The sequence below is a fragment of the Genypterus blacodes genome, unplaced genomic scaffold, assembly GCF_046128005.1.
Source record: "Genypterus blacodes isolate CSIRO-AG114 ecotype Tasmania unplaced genomic scaffold, CSIRO-AGI_Gbla_v1 ptg000152l_1, whole genome shotgun sequence".
NCBI lineage: Eukaryota > Metazoa > Chordata > Actinopteri > Ophidiiformes > Ophidiidae > Genypterus > Genypterus blacodes.
In genome coordinates this window covers 997,621-1,015,497 of record NW_027466954.1, presented here as the reverse complement: position 1 = coordinate 1,015,497, position 17,877 = coordinate 997,621, and the positions used below count along the sequence as shown (strand labels likewise).

The following is a 17,877-nucleotide window of genomic DNA, read 5'->3' as shown; positions in this document are numbered from 1 at the left end:
TAAAACATCACAAGCACAGACAACAGAGACACAAGAGTCAACAGAGAGAAGGAAAGAGATTAAGATTATGAAAGATGATGAGCCTGACTCAACATTGCTTAATCGTCCAAAAACTCTCCGGTTACTTGAGGATTTAGCTCAAATTTACACGCTCATTTGTGTGAAAACGTCCTGCAGTGATTAAATCCAAATATTCTCACATCTGCAGCAGTGCAAAACAAACTTTGAACAGTAAATCAAAAATGTGCTGATGGACAAACTGGAGCAGGTTTCAGGGTGTGTGAAGCTGTTAATGCTCTCAGTGTGGAGAATGATACGCCTTCCCTCAAACACTGTCCTAAGTTTTCCCTTCTTTTTTGGGATAAAACTGGTTGGCTGAGCTTCAAAAAATGGATCTCAACCACCTGCTGCTATGAGAATCCTCCTGATCCCAAAACCTCTCACGTTCTGCTTTTCCCTAATGGATTTCTGCTGAACTCACTGTTTCCCACGGATACCACAGTTTCACCATGGTTGAGTGGATTATTCTCTGGCCGCATTTCTCAGGCCCTGCAGCAACTGTCACAAATCTGCTGCAAATCTTCACATAATTGGTTTACCATTTACTCAAAGATGGTTTGTTTACTTTCTTAGTTTAATAAAAATACTGAAATCCACTGTTTTTTTTTTTATCAGACATTTACTTAAAAAACTACTTTACATCTTTCAGTAAACATTGGTGTAAACACCCATCAGTGGCAGCCTGTTCAGGGGCCCCGGCCTCTTGCCCTTTGACCTCTGGGTCAGGCCCAAGCCCCCTGTGACCCTGAGCATGATAACTGGGTATAGAGAAAGAATATTAGCGCCACCATGTGGTCATTTATATGGCACTTTTTGGCTCATTCAGTCTGTCCTTGGATCAAGGTCAAATTGGCTCCACCCATGTCATTTTACAAAACCTTTGGCATTAATCAGTTGTAAGCTAATTTAAAGCTGATTATCGACTCAATTGTCCTGTTTGGACTTCCATAGACGAACAGCTGCATGTCTTACCCATCTCGGCCTGGTAGGGCTGTCCGTTCTCAGGCAACTGGATGAATTGTTTGGTGAACATGCTGCCGCCATAGCCCAGGATGTAACCCTCCAACTTCACGTCTGGGCTGGGCCGCACAAACTTCATCACAATGGTGTCGCCTGTGGCGTTGATCCGCACCTTCATGTTCTGTCTCCTCACTGCCGAAAAAACAGAGGGAGGAGTTGAGATGGACATAAAAGACTAATAAGCCTTCTGTGTATTTATGTCCCTTGAGGATGAACCCTTTTGATTTGAACAGCATTCTAGTTTATGTGGAAACAGCCGAGTAATCGAATAAATTTAGGCTGTTTACAGGAATAAAGGGTTTTAAATTATATTTCCAAAACCCTCCTCCGACAATCTGGAAACGCTTTCCTGAATCTTTCACATGTTGCTGTGATTTCAAGCAGCTTTTCTGAGTTTTTATTATTTCTGCTGTAATTACAGTGAACACTGTACAAACTGAAGCATTTAGTGCCAAACTACTTCTAATTACAACAAATTACATGAGAAACAGTTTAAGAGACAAATGGCCTGCGGCTCCATGCTGAGGAAACTGAATGTTAACTAAACAAGTTCACACCAATTTAACCACAAATACTGCAGATTTAGATCTCAAAGAAGTCCATAACTGGTGTAAAAGCACCTGTATTACAATGAACAATAACTTGGTAGAAATTCACTATTAAGTAAATTAGTAAATTATGTAAAGTTATTATTATCTCTAAAATGTACTGTAGTATCCTGAGTAAAAGTACTTAAAGTGAAGAATTAGCTGAAGTGAAGTAACAGCAATGACAATCCCACATTGAGAAATACAAAGGTAAATGTACACCAGCACTGCTTAAGTAGTTAAGTGCTTTGGAAGTAAAGAAAAGTACCTCATTACCTGACTGTGTTGTGATAACATGTGGCTAGTTAAAGGTTAATGAACAGTGTATCAGTGAGTGAAGCACAAACTCCACAGGGACTTGTTGTAACACTTCTTCCTGTCAAAGCGTCTAAGCTTTGGCACACAGTCACGTTTATTTTGGCTCAAATTAGCTTCAAACTTCCAGTTGAGGAAACAACAGGTACTGTAATATATCGTCACAATGTACTACAAATAATACTAAACTGCTCCTTCTGTTATTGCTGCAACCTCCACTGTAAAAGGTCCCAACATGTACCAACCATAACTTCAGGATAGAACGGTTAATACCACCACTAATCCTTCTACTACTACAACTAAGGGTACTAATACTATTACTAATACTTCTACCTACTGTACTACTATTAATAATAATAATAAAAAATACTGGTAATAATTCTGCTGCTGACACTGAACCATCCAGTGCAAAAAGGTCATGTGAGGTAAGGATGTGAATGTGACGGCAGTGTGATTGACGGCCTCTCCCACAGACGGAGGCACTGCTTTGAGAAGAACAGTGTTCACTTGTTTGGATGTTGATGTTTTTGGAGTTTTTGCAATGTGACTTGCTGTTTTGGCTTAACACAGCTTTTAAAAGTTCCCCTAAAAAAATATGGTTTCTTTCAAAAACAGCATGATGCAGCTGTGGGTGCTTTGGGGAAAAAACATGTGAAAATCTTTGTCATTACCAACATCAATCATCTGCATGGTTGGGTTATAAACCCAAATGCCCAAACGTTGGTGACATTTAACAAGTGAGACCCAAAGAGCTGATTGAGGATGACCTCTGCTTTCACTGATGTCTTCATCATGTCCCAGAGGCTCTGTCATCATGGGAAAATGTTGGATAAGCAGTTGTTCATGTGGAAAATGTCAGCAGTTCTCAGTATTTTGCTTTAAGAGGCCTCTAAAGTGGCAAAGTTTACTCAGTTACTGAATGACTCAATATCCATGTGCAGTATATTTACATACTGTCTTCCAGAAATTGAATTTTTTTGCTACTATCAAGTTGTATTTTCTTTGTAGCAGTGAGTTCAGATGGCTGTGCTTCAGACAATACTAAAGGAGAAGGGACAGCTTGTAAAAATGAGCCTTTAATATCAGTGCAATGTGATCTGAAGAGGATTCAGGCTGTGGAAGTTCAGAGAGGGTCAGTTCTTTTCCACAATTTTCCACTGATTTCTCTCTTTTACGTTTTCCATCATTTGGAAAGATGGATATCTCATTTGGGAGTCAAACTCTCCATATCTTTGTCTTTTATGTGCATTTTTATGATTTTCTGCCTCTTGACGAGCCGTTAATGAACATGTTCAGGGTCCAACAGCAGCAGAACCTGACCCCTGTTTTGCTTGGGTTTTTTTATCGCACGTATGTTATAAAAATTTAACAAGTACAGAGCGCTTTTGGTCCCACCAGGTTTTTCAGGAGCTATAAAGACTTTTATTTTTCCAGGATTCAGAGGGTCCGATGCCCTGCAGTCAAACAAACCCGAGGCAGCTGCTCCGCCCGGCTCCAGGAGGATACCGCTGCTTTTTATCACTGTTCCTATCTGATACTGGAACTTTAGACCATAATCTTTTTTTCACTGCTGTCTCCCAGAAATAACAAGAGACTGCCTGGGGTGCATAAATGTAAAAATACAGATTTTCCAGCAACACTGCGTCCCCTGATTTCTCCACAAGGCATTATGGGGATTCTCAGTATTTGTTGTTAACACAACGGAAATCAAAAAAATAAATAAAAATTTATTGATTTCTATCCAACCAACATTGAACTCATTAAGAAAAATAAGACTTTAATATCCAGCCTGTGCAACATTAGCACCAACAAAACCCTTGTTTATAATTCACAGGCCAAATGAAAGATTTTTGCTGCTTTTCAAGTTACGAATGAAAGGCAACAACAAAAAGTCACTTCAGACTCCAGATCCTGCAGATGCATGGACACAAATCCAATTCAGACGCATGTTGGACCATAATATTCCCCTTTGAAAGCTGCAACAGGAGATAATATTCAGTCAAATAAACAGAGCTGAACTCCATCAGCAGTACATTTTGTCATCGCAGACCATCAGATGTTGTTTTCATTGCTGATGAACTTTCACTGCAGCCCCGGGCTGCTGCATGGCAAAGCAATCAAGTCTAATTAGGCATTGAGACCTTTTTTCCAGCCAATGGGGATGTGAGACGCTGTGAGGAACAGCATGTGCTACCAAAGTGACAGAAAGATCTTCAGTCTTTCACCTTTCCTGCATTTTCTGAGAGACGCATCGTGTTACAGGTACATCCTGTTGGTCCCTGTCCCTGTTTGTTTTGCAGATTGGCATCCCATAGGCCTTCCAGAAATGTGTGGGAAAAGCCTACACAGAGGTCCACACGCACGCTGGACATGTGTAATCATGCTAGCTGGTTCTTGGCAGCGCGGTTAGGCCCATCGAGAGCTTTCCAAGAGCAGCTGATTGAATGGATTGGATAAAACTCGACATGAAAGCCATCTGCAGTGTCAGTCTGCTTTCTATTGCCTGCAGAGGAACAGAGGGTTTAACTCTGTTGCAAAAAGCCTGCAGGATATGAAGAAAATCCTTTGTGCTAACAGCCTGGCTAACGTCTCACTTTGCTGTTTGAGGGGGACATCTGTATGTTTTCACCACCAGCCATCGCTCCTTTTTTCTCCTCTGTTTCAGTCACTTGTTCATCCAGAAACATGCTTGATGCTTGAACTCTCTAATGTAGTGGTAACTGGTGCTACACTTACTGCAGCAACATCACAAACCATTTTTATTGATCCACCATGACTTAGTTTGTAGCAAAAACTTGGATGAAAGAGCTTTGGCTAAAGAAACTATGGAGTATGTTGACTTGTTCAGTCAACATACAGCGGCCATTCATTCAGCTTTTTAATCACTGATTGCTCTCTACGCCACAGTGCCTGTCTTCGTGTGGGAGACATATGATTTGCGCGTTGTCTTTGGCTCGTGATCCAAAATTGCGTAATTGGCATTCAACAAAATGAATGCCCGTGCTGTGGAATGTTTATCTATAGATGTGTTTTTCTCGTTCACAGTTGAAGCTAATAAGTACATATTAGTGTATAGTGTAGCCTCCGGGGAGCTTACTCTTTAATGTTTGGTTTGGATGTCGGGGTGTATCTCTTAATCAACTCCCTGTCATGGTATAATTCCAAAGCCTCTATTGGAAGGTGTGTGGTCTCTGTCTGTGTGTATAACACAGCCGTGTAACAACGTTTAACACCACAAGATACGTTTCCAGCTCCCTTAAGTCTGACAATCAATTCTGACACGCCACAAGGTTTTACTCTGTACTTACTGATCTTACCAACGTGTTGTTTTTTCTTCGTCTAAGTACCCTGTGTTGCATTAATCTTGTTCTAAGTGTCTCTGAGCTCCGATTCTGGGACATCCGCCCACTGAAATGTCTCAAAGAGAGACAGATGGAGCAGATGGAACTCAGTCAAAAAAAGGAAACCTCAAGCTGCGATTCCGAACTATGGAGTAAGTTCGCTTGGGCATCAAACAAAGGTGTGTAAGCATGAAAGCACGAAAGCACCTTCATGGCTATTGAGTTTTAATACAGCGCCACCATCTGGTCCCCAGTTTAAATCATGACAAGATACTTCAAAATGTAACAACCGAGTTAGAAAATACTCTACAGAACATAGTCAGTTCTGCTAAAACAGCACATGAGCAACACTGAGACATATAATGCAGGACGGAAGTACAGAAAGTAAGAAACCATGAGCCAACATCCCGTCATCCAATGGGAGGAAGGGAAAGGAAGGATGTCATAATCTTCTTTAAGGAGCGTATGTTGGTTTTGCTGTGTTTTATCATTGATTGTTCTGATTGTGGACTATTGTTGGAATCAAATGGTGGCCTATTAATTATTGAACAATAAGCAACCAATCAGAATTGTGGCGACTCTCCTGTGATTGAGCACTGAAAGCCGGTGCCAGCTGAGCTTTTAGAGCTCTGGAGTGTAAACACAAATGCATATTTCTTCTTATGATGGATGACCTCAAACACAGCTACACATTTCAACATCTTCACACACACACACACACACTGGCAGGATGGCACACACACACACACACACACACACACACACACACACACACACACACTGTATGATGGATGGGCTGCAGGTTACATGTGTCTCAGTTGTGTTTGATGTGTAAACATTCATGTATTCATTTCCTCTCTCAGTTCTGCAGGCATGGACTCGTGTTTCAATGCATATTTATCATGCCTGTGTGTGTGTGTGTGTGTGTGTGTGTGTGTCTGTGTCTGTGTGTGTCTGTGTGTGTGTGTGTGTGTCTGTGTGTGTTTTCAAGTAGATGACTGAATAACAGAACAAAACTACTGATCAGGTTTCCATTGAAGTTGCCTGGGCCCCAGCGGGTGAAACCTTTTCATTTTAATGAGCACATGACCTTTCGACCTTTGCTCTGATCACATACACACTCACACACACTCACTGGAGGACGCCCTCTGATAGCAGCTTGTTTGTGTGTGATATCAGGAGGACGGATGTCGGCGGGACAGTAGAAAGATAAGATTACACCGACGACTCGATTTCCCACAGACCCTGAACACCTCTGAGACGCAGCGTAGCCTCAGCGGCTCTGCACTTTGAAGCCTTCAATGAAATTCCATAACCAAAGACCAAGAAGAAGAATCCGATAAGTCTCAACAAAACTGACAAATGATCCGTCCAAATGCAAAGATCTCTATCAGGATCTAAATTCAATCCTTTCAGTAGAGTTTGAGCTCTAAATGAAGATATAGAGTACAGCATAAACCACAGCTCCCCCCCCCCCCCCCTCTCTCTGCTATAGGCTCTGTTGTTTTTGGCCAGCCTCGCCACGTGAGGTAATGCCATCTGAGCTGTCAGCGTGCCGTGTCACTCAGACTCTTTCTGTCCCAAACAGGGGGATTTTATCCTCTTACATAACTCAACTGCATTTTTTTTTTTTTTTTTCCGCCCCCGGGCACCAAACTCCTTCATACGCTCTGATCTCTTCTGCAGGATCCACAAGAAGCTACAACTGATTGATCTTTGTCACGTGTTTGAAGAAAACCCAACTTTTTTCTGCAACGAAGACAAAGTGACGCTCAACATGCTCATCACCTTCCTGAAGCTTACAACACAGAGACTCTCTGTCTCTGTCTCTGTCTCTGTCTCTGTCTCTCTCTCTCTGTCTCTCTGTCTCTCTGTCTCTCTCTCTTTCTGTCTCTGTCTCTCTCTCTCTGTCTCTCTGTCTCTCTGTCTCTCTCTCTTTCTGTCTCTGTCTCTCCCTCTGTCCCTCCCTCCCCTCTCTCTTACCCCCCCTCTCTGTCTCTTTCCCTCTGTCTCTCGCTGTCGCTCTCCCTCACTCTCCCTCTCTTTCCCTCTCTACCGCTCTCCTCCCCCCCACCCCCCACCCCTCTCTGCTGTTTAGATTGATTTTCTATGAGCCAAAGATGTTCCGTAACAAGCACGCCTTATTGTAATTAAAACAGGAGGAAACTATGAGCCAGAGGGGCACACTCAGCAAAAGATCGCACACACAGATTGCACACACAGCCTGCAAACACAACCTGCACACACAAGCTGCACACACAAGATGCACACACAGCTTGTACACACAACCTGCACATACACTTGCAAACACAACCTGCACACACAGCCTGTACACACAGCCTGCACACTAACTTGCACACACAGCCTGCACACACTCTTGCACACACAGTGGATTCAAACGCATCGGTTGCACAAATGCAGCAGGGGAACGCTCACGTTTTCACACTCTGCATTGAACGGAACCACATGTGCTGTAAACAGAAGTATAGAATCGCTTTGTCACACACACACACACACACACACACACACAATGTGCTCTCTTACACACAGAACACGTTTCTGTGGCTTACACTGCAGCACAGTGATGGACACGATACATGTGTGTGTCTGTGGGATCTACATCACAGATACACACTTGTGCTTTATTTACATTCATGTTAGCTGCCCTATGAAGCTGCTCTGTGTGTTTGTCCGTAGTTAAGTGAGATGTTTTATTTCCCTTAGTCAGAGTTTCTGATGCTCAGCTGATGTGGAACCATCAGCAGCTTTGCCTTTTTATCTAATTCTCATTTATGCTTTATGTTTTTTATTCTTTGACACACATTTATTTCAGTGACACCAATTTAATTTCCCCCATTCCTGCTTTACTCCCTCCCTTAACTCCCTTCTGTCACCCCTTAACTCCTCTCTTTTCTTTCTTAACTCCCCCTGTCACCCCTTAACTCCCCTCTGTTCCTCCTTAACTCCCCTCTGCCATCCTCTAACTCCCTCTGTTACACCTTAACTCCCTCTGTCACCCCTTAACTCCCTCTCTCACTCCTTTACATCCTCTGCCATCCCCTAACTCCCTCTGTCACACCTTAACTCCCTCTCTCGCCCCTTAACTCCCTCTCTCACTCCTTTATTCCCTCTGTCATCCCTGCACTCCTTCTGTCACCCCTTAACTCCCCTCTGTCACCCCTTAACTCCCCTCTATCACCCCTTAACTCCCCTCTGTCACTCCTTTACTCCCCTCCCCTCCCCTCCAGTGCACTTGCCTCTGATCCTCTGTGCAGGGATGCAGCTGAGGAGAATCGTCCCTCCAAGCACGAGGAGGAGGACACTGATGCTCGCCATGAGGTTGACGCTTCACTGGAGATGAAGATGAGGATGAAGACAAAGACAAAGAATGAAGAGGAGCGACCAACCAGGTGCTGGACAACTTCACTAAGCTTCTTCCTGGCAGGAGGTCTTAGGACTTGTTCAGCAGTCGGACGTCCTCTGAGGTGTGGAGATGAGGACCAACGAGCTGCCGGCATCTATAGGCCTGGCTCTGCAGGTGGGCGGGGCCTAGGCGACATCATCCGGCCCCTACACACTCCTTCACGCACCCTTACTCTGTGTGTGTGTGTGTGTGTGTGTGTGTGTGTGTGTGTGTGTGTGTGTGTGTGTCTTCCCTCGCTCTCTTTTTTTTCACTCTGGACTCCAAACATGCAGTTTCTTTCTCTTTTTTTCACTCCCTCTCTTTTCTGTCTGTCTCTCATCATCACTTCTCCTCACTCCTCCCTCTTTTTTAAAGTGTTGTTTTCCACTGCGGTTTGCTTGTGGTCAAAATGAAAAAAGGAGAATAACCACAACAGCCACTAATATGACACAAAACAAGTTTTATTCTCAGGAACGGATTCATTCAAGTCTTTTAATCTTCTTAACACCATATTTTAATGTTAAAAATAGGGTTCTGGGAAAATTACTGTTAATTCACTCAAGGTCAAGTGTCTGGTGCCCTGATAGCGCCTCCTACAGGCTGCAACGTTCACTACACCCCACAACTTGGCTTTGATTTTGTGTGATGTTGCGTAGGATGTTGCGTAGGATGTACCATGTGGCGCACCATGTGGCGCACCATGTGGCGCACCATGTGGCGCACCATGTGGCGTTCCATGTGCGTGTGCCGACCAGGACAACCATGGTGTACGGCCAAATGAGCCCGTCAGCTATAGTTGCTCAATTATCCCAAGCAGACAGTGAGCGTGATCTGCTGACATGGAGGGAACTGTACAAGGACAAATGACCTCAGCGATGCTTTTGTTGGTAAGGTTGTGCACTGAGGGGTGTGTAGTCATAGCCCGTACCTAGATATGTGATGTGGGTGCTAATTCTTGTCTTTAGTGACTAGAGAGAATACATGAATGTTTGTACTGAGACCCTAGTGGGGAGCGTTGTGGCTGCATGTATCAGCTGTATGTCCATGTTTCAGGGGTTAACGCCTCCTCTCCAGTCATCACGTTGTTTCCATGGCGCTCCTCTGGGCTCAGGAGTGCGAAGCAGCTGTCAGAGGTTCTGGTCCATGGTCCTGAGCAGCAAAAGAAATCATGAATGTTCCTTTATTTCCCCAAGCAGCTTAACACGGCAGCGCCACGCCTTCCCTCCATCCTGTCGCGTGTGACAGCACGTGTTCAAACACTCGCCTGTGCACTGCAAAAAATCTAAAAACCCAAAAATATTACAAACAAGCTAAAAATTTGAGTAACTGTAATGTAAAGAAACTAAACTGAAAATGACTTTATATGATTGGTTTATCCAGCTAAATAGTTGAAGTCTGACTCTTAAATCAATGTATGAATGTGTCAACCCTCCAGTCCACTCTGAAAAACAGACTGAAGACTTTACTGAGCCTTACTGACCTCAACTGGAACAGAGAATGTAGTGCCCACGGGGCTTGATGAGCTTATTAGTAGATTGAGTCCTTTGAGTAAGATCCTGTTTTTGCAGTGCAGTCTCGCAGTGGCACTCAATAAAACTCTGTGCAGGTGAATTGGCCAAAAAGCACAAAGGCAGAAATGTTAAAAACAGCCCGGCGGTCACACCTGATGTCTTTGTAATCGTACGTGTTTTTACGATGTGCCGTCTCACCCACCCACGCCGAGGCACCTATGGGACACACTAAACACAGCAGCTGTTTCAACATCTCAGACCTTCGCTGCATTAGTTTTTCTCTTTCCTTCTGGCTTTCTTTGCTTCGGGCTGAGGGAGGTTGGGTTTGCCTGTTCGGCTGGTAAATCGATGTTCCGGGCTGAGGATCAGATGAGGAGAAATCCGGTCTCAGCGCGTTGTAAATAAGCTGCAGGAAGAGCAGGAGGCCTCGTGCAAGGAGCTGTGTTACATCACAGGGACTCTAGACTGGTTGGAAGACTATACAAGAATCCTACAGCTCATATAAATAAATATAAACACCATCAACATAACACAAATAACTGTCTGCTAAAACGGGTATTTATTCCACACATGTGGAGCTTTGACTGCAGCATTTCTTTCCAAGAGATTTGTTCATATTTAATCTGAAAACAACAGCATGAAATACACTTTTTTCTACTGGAAAGTTGGGAACGTACCACGTTAGAATCCTGCAGGGAGAAGGAACCTTTCACTTTGCTCCACTATGACACCAGGCAGAGCAGCACATCAGGTCATATCAGCTCCATTATCATCACACACTTCTAATATAACTTCATTCTTTCTCCTCATCATTTTTAACCATCGTGTGCATGTGGGTAAGACACTTATAGCCCCGAAGCCCCGAGGGACTCATGGTGAAAGGGTTCAGAAATTCTAAAATAATTGTCTAGCTTGACTTTTTGTTTGTTTTACTTGATTATAGAAACGTCTTTAAAAACTACACTCACTAGACTACAAACGAGGCCTTGCTTCCACGGCAACGCCAAGTCAGCATTTGACGTCTACAAATGGAGCCATATTAAAAAAAAATCAAATTAATTACTGAAGATTTTGGTTTGGCTCGCAGGAAGCAAACCTCTGCAAAATGAAACCTCTCTCTCTCTCTCTCTCTCTCTCTTCTCTCTCTCTCTCTCTCTCTCTCTCTCTCTCTCTCTCTCTCTCTCTCTCTCTCTCTCTCTCTCTCTCACTGTGTGTGTGTGTGTGTGTGTTTGCTAAAGTGGACTATACTGCATTACGTCATCAGCTGGCAGATCTGCGCTCCGTCAGGCCAGGGCATGCTGGGAAAACTGACAGCCTGTTTTCATTTTTCACTTTTCACTCCACTGCAGTAGAAATTTAAACAATATGGCCAAATGTGCCCGCCTTCGTCCTACAAAATAAAAGTGCATGGCTGCTCTATTCAAAGCTACTGGTCTTCTCCGGTGTCACCTGTCAGGAAAAGGTCATCCACAGAGTTTCAGTGCTTCATCCCACCGGTGTTTCATGTTTTTATATCATCTGACAGGAAAGAAATGGAAGGAAGGAAGGAGAGAGCAGCTGGACACAAGGGAGGAAGAGGAGATAACTGAGGAATAAATAACATGTGGAAGGAAATAACTGAGCTCAGGAGAAAGACGTGAAAGAAATGAAGACATGAGGAGAATAAAGGTGAAAGGAAACGTACAAAAAGGAAGGAAAGACAGAAGAAGATGAGAGAACTGGCGGAATGAATGAAGGATAAAAGACAGAGAGGAGGAAGGACAAAAGAAGGAAACAAGGAAAGGATAAGAGGAAGTTTTGGAGGAAAGACGCAATGGAGGAAAGACGCGCTAGGGTGCCATCGTCTTCACGTCAACGAAACACCAACATTATATTGCTCAAGACAACAACTGCAGTACAGTTTGACAACTTTATCCTCCCTCCTGCTTTAATACTTAATATTCTGCTTTTTAGGGTCATGATAAGTTGAAGAGCTTTAAGAGTTAAAGTGAAGAGAAGAAGAAAACAATCTGAACCTGCAAACTTCCTCTGCTCCCCCACTGTAAAGAGTCAATTTAAACATTCATCACTAACCAACAACGACAAAGCAAATACAACCACGACATGAATCAAACTGTGAAACTGGATCTACTTTCTTAAACTGGCAGAATGAAATCCACATGAATGTGAAGCTCTGAAACATGTGCTGTAATCCATCCCTGCATCTCATCCGTCCTGGGATTTAAAAAAACATACCAAAAAAACCTGGTTATGCAGAGGAAGACGTGTGTTGCCCCTGGCGACAGAGATGTCAGATGATCAGGGTCACCTGGAAATACTCAAAGTTGCAGGGGAGAAACATTTCTGCATCCAGGCGAGAACGCTTCATCTGCAGCAAAGTCCAGGTTCTGCTGTTCCTAGGAAACATTTTCAGGCTGTGTGGGGAAATTTTGGGGAATTCTTTGGGGTTGGTTCCTCAGAAGAAAAACACTAATAAGGTTACAATGAAAATGCAACCCAGGGGAATTCTGGGGGAATTCTTCATTGTCGAACCCTGAGAAGAAAAACACAAGACCATCAACATAACTCATTCATCCTACTGGAAAATCTTAATGTGCCTCACAGTGGAACTAGTGAGGTTGCACTGCCAGGACAGAGTGATGGGTCACGCAAACGTTCCCACAGTCATCTCAAGCCCTGCTACCGCCTCGTTCTGTGTTACTACAACATTTCCTCATTTGCATCAAGTCAGCTTTTCATGACAACACCATCAGGCAAACATCACAACCTTTTTCACTGACGATTCATTTCAAAAGAATGAAATCACAGCTGGCTTCTTGTGTGAAGGAATGTGAAGGAACAGCTGTTCTACTTTGAGGTCCCTCCTGATGTCTGAGCTCCTCACCCTGTTTCTGAGGATGAGTCCTGACACTCCGTGGACAACATCACTCTTCACTTGTACCGCAACCTTATCTTTATTCCAAATGTAGAGTTTGAAGGAAATTACTGATCTTAGAAGTGTGAAGAGGAGCCAACGTACTTGAACTCCTTCAGTTGGGGCAGCAACCCCACTCCCCACCTGGAGAGGACAACACACCATTTTCTAGCAGAGGTCCATGGCCTCAGATTTGGAAGCGCTGATCCACATCTCAACCTCAAACAGATCCAGTGTGTGTTGGACCTTCATGAAACAACAGAACGACATCATCTGCAAAAAGCAGAGATGCAGTCTTGAAGTGACCAATCTTCGGCTCCACCTTCAGTCTGTCCACATCTGACTCACTCACAGACACAGGCATGACATCTGGATGATGTTTGGACTTATTTGCCTCCCATGTGTTAGTGATCAATATGTTTGATAAATAAGTCCACTCAACTGACATGTCATTTTGTTGAAATGGAAAGTTTTGATATGATCTTGAACACAATTCTCGTGGCAGTGAACCTCTTCCTCCAGCATCAGCCAGCCCACACACCCATTTGTCTTTGACATCAGAGGAAGCAGCAACCTTCTTAATGTTGGAAGAGGGGGGAGAGACGTTTCTACCATATAACACTGCTTCAGACGCTTCCGTGCCAGACTCTTCCCACGTATGACGTAAAGAAATCAAAAGTGATGATCGTATCTACAGTATGAGGAGCCTGTGTAGAATCATGGATGAAGGTGATGTGAGGTCAGCACACGACGTACCAGTGGCATTGATCCTCACATTCCAACCAAAGCCGGTCTACGTGTGATCTCCACCTCTCAAACCGGCGGTCTGTGGGTCATGTCAGCTGTGGGTCATGCGGGGAGCCTTGACATGAAGATTTAGGTACTGCTTTTACTGTGGAATCCATTAGTGGGAAGATCTCTGTGAGCGCTTTCATCACCAACAGCGCAGGACATCAATCTCCCAGCTTCTCACCTCTGCAGCATCCAGGGTTTCCCCAACGCAAGCAGCCCTCGTCCTCCATCATGTCCTCCTTCCATCCCTCTGTTGACTCCCCTCTTTCTCTCTTTTCTTCCTCTTTTCTCTCCACTCAGCCGTCCAAGTCTTCTTTTCCTCAAACAAGGGAATCCCTGGCCAGGTTTGTTTGGGGAGGGGGGATTTCCTATCCGCCATAACTCATCCGTCAAGGCAGCCCTTGGGAAGAACATGACAAGGGGAGAGGAAGACGAAGAAAAACACGAAGCATTAGGAGCAACTGGTTTCCAAAGCCAAAGTCTCTGGAGGGCAGGCCTGGTCCAGAACATTGTTGATCCGTTTCCATGCAGCTTTATTCACGCTTCAGCCTCTGGTAGCACATTCAGACTCAAAGCTGACCTGAGAAAACATTTGGTGTTTCTGTCTACAGTCTCAGCTGAGAGTGGACAAGCAGTTTTCCCAGTGTATCTCATTGTAGTTGTGTTTACACAGTCGTTAGACCAAACCAAGATGTTTACATGAGCTGTGTTCATAAATTGTAAATCCTGTTTACGTCCCGTCTACTCAAGCGTATCCATTCACTCCCTCATGCTGGTTGTCAGTCTCACGTCCCTCAGCCTGCGTTCTGTCCCAAAGCTTTCTGAAAAGTCTGCATATTACAATATCTGTATGTCTGACGTGTTTAGTATCTACAACAGCTTTGGCAAACTGCTAGCTACCTCATTAGCGAGTCTGAAGTAGCATTAGCAACGCTAATCATGCAATCCTACATGTTTATACCAGAAATCATCGCAGAGTTGAGCAGCAAAAGATCACAAAGACACTGATGAGCACTGATGGTGATGTTGGTCCATTTGCACCTGGACCTCCTCTTTTATCTGCTCTCATTTTAGCCTGAGTCTGACTAATGGTCTTACTCAGAGACATCAAAAGAGACTAAAGACAAACAGTGCAGTGTGGATCTGCCATGTGGGTTTTGCGACAGTTCCAATCAAGTGTTTCTTTTGCTGGCTGTTAGAGTTGGAGAGCGTCTAATGACCTCTGGGATTCGTCTCCACGTTGTTGCAGCCTGATCGCTAAAGGCTGTTTCAACCTGTTTGACTTTTAACTCTCTGAAAAACAAACGCATCTGCACCTGATCACCACAGAGAAGCTGTAATCTTCATCTGCTCTAACCATTTCACAGATACATCTCAGCCCCAAAGCAGTCAGTGATCTGCAGAGTAGATCTGTAGATGTTTATCTCAAAAGCTGCGATCATTGCCCACTGTAAATGACAATCATCAGTGTTTTCTCAGAGCAGGAATCAACAACTCTCGTCTGTTTGTGTGTATAACATCTGTGTGTGTGGATTTGTGTTTTATTGGGTTTCTTAGTGTAAATCAGTAAAAAGGGGACATATGGCTGTTAACAGCGTCTTTACAGGCATTAGCTATTTTTTTGGAAACATTAAGTGTCATCCAATAAATTATACAATTGGGATTTGGGAGCTTTTCCCTGACTTTAAATTTTATGTGTTCATTTATACATTGAGTGAATTTTTATGACCCGCTGGCCCACGAGAGCTGTTAAAAAGCCTGCTGTACATTTTCAAAAAGCACATGGACGTCAGTGAGAACATACGCCTTCATTCTTCATCCCATAAAGTCTTCCTCAGCCGGCTCGGGTTAATCCGACAGCAGCGCGCTCGTGTTTATTTACACACAGGATCAATCTCAGCTGCTTTAAATCACCAAACCCGAGACCTGCAGGGACATGAAGCTGACACACGTGTCTCCGCTAAATGGCTGATAACGTAAGACGGAGGAAGACGAGGGGGAAACAGAGACTCGGCTGACCTTCGTAGCACACCTGGAGTCAATTTGGGGGCTTGTGGATGCAGAGACAGATAAATGGAGCTGTTTAGTTTGGGCCTGGTGGCTGAGGAAGAGGAGGAGGATAAGTTATGTCACAAATGGCCGGAGGTGAAGACAGACAACTATGGTATATGTGAAGAATCCTGTAGAGATTCAGAGTTGTCTCACTCAACATGATTCACATGAGAGTGAATCATGTCTCACTCTCATGTCACATCTCAGTCGGATTTTCAAAATAAAACCTTTTAAGCGTGCTGAATACATTGTTTACATACAAGTGAGAACCCAGATTACCACCAGGAAGTCTCTAAACGGACTCTAGATGGTGTTTCTGATTCCCCCTGGTTGTGCTCATGTTGGTGTTCATCCTCCTGTAGCGTTCTGTGCTCAACCAAACGTTCTTGTGATTTGTTGTGAATCCTGTGATTAAATAAATGTAGACACAAATACAGATGTTAGTTTAACCACGTTTGACAAAAATTAATGTGGTTTGAAGAGCAATTATCTGCGTCTGATTATAAGCGTCTGATAATGAAGAGCAGCTGCTGCCTGATAAAATGATTTACCTCCCAGAAGAAACAAGATCTTCAAAAAAACAACATCTTCACACTTGAATTGTGTTTTTGCAGCGTGCCCAGATGACGTGCCTGCTGTAATCTCAGCCAGAGGTCAAACATCGTAAATCTATTTTCTGGGAGTCTCTTATGTATCACAGAGTGGGTCGCTCTGCTCCCAGGGTTGCCCACATCATGATGAATGGCTCTGGCAGCCACAGCACAGCGTGAGCGGATTACAAACAACACCAAGCTTGGTGTGCAGCAGGGCTCTGGGTTTTGGCGTGACCTCCAGCTCTAACATGCCAGACTTGCACATCAGAAAACCACCGGCATCCAGAGTGATGTCGCTGACATTCAGAGAGGAAAAGGCAGTACAGTTTGGCTGCACGTGTGCAGCTGAGCTCCTCGCTGAGCTCCTTGGAGCGTGAAAGGATGCTGAGCTGTGGGACAGAGTGCAGTGGACAGATGGTTCCCCCAAGCTGGGGGTGAAGCAGTGCATGATGGGGAATCACCCCAGGAAAATCCCAACTGGTGCTGGGCCAGATAAAGACTGAGACTGTAAAACAGCCTTGTTTGCGGTCAAACTGCAATAACACAATTATATTTGATTCTAATCAATACTGATATTTTTATGATGTCAGTTTTACAACGCTGGACCAAAACATAATTTTTCAAATTGTTGGATCCCCTTTGGCATCACGTTTGTTCCTGCTTCGCTTTGGCTTATGTGTTGAATCATGTAGGTCCTGAATTGTGAAATAATCACCGACCTTAATAAAAGATTAAGCACTGATTTAATCAAGTTGTGAGACAAATGTTGAGGATTTCCATCCAAAGTCCCTCTGTCACTTTCTCTAAAACACTGCACACTCTTAAGTGCAACAGTTTGCCTCCACTGGTCTTAAAATGTTACATAAGTTTAGCACTAAGCTATAATTCACTTGACCGTCATGCCAGCAACAATTTTTGCACAAGACATTTGTGATGTTTGATATCTCATTGTGGAATGAAACTCCCGGTCTGGCTGTTTGGATGGTTGCATGTTCAAGTTCGGGACTTCAGTGCCAGAGAGCTCCTCAGGGACTCTTACAACTTGTGCAAAGACCTTTAGAATCTCTTCAAGCTGTTGCAGAATATAGTCAAGACTGAAACTGAGTCACCAGAGACGGGTGTTCACGTCCCGCGGTCCAGAGAGTACAGGAAGTGAACTGCATCTTTCCAGAGCCATAACAATGTTGGTTTTGTTGCGTAACCTGAACCATAATCTGGTCTGAGCTTCTCTCAGCTGATATATTGGAGCAGAAATTCATTTAAATTTTCAAACTTAAATTAAGCAGAAC

General features: G+C 43.9%; 1 protein-coding gene across 3 annotated transcripts in view; it reads right to left on the bottom strand.

Moving 5' to 3' along the window:
* Positions 1-8,827, bottom strand: part of abi3bpb (ABI family, member 3 (NESH) binding protein b) — a 28,669-nt gene extending 19,842 nt beyond the window's left edge. For all 3 annotated transcript variants that reach the window (XM_076165971.1, XM_076165972.1, XM_076165973.1), the window contains exons 1-2: positions 8,577-8,827; positions 1,033-1,208 (exon numbers count right to left, since the gene is read on the bottom strand). In XM_076165971.1, coding sequence (XP_076022086.1) covers positions 1,033-1,208; positions 8,577-8,659 — 259 coding nt within the window. In that variant the 5' untranslated portion in view covers positions 8,660-8,827. The remainder of the gene's footprint in view (positions 1-1,032; positions 1,209-8,576) is intronic.
* Between the last annotated feature and the right edge of the window lie 9,050 nt (positions 8,828-17,877).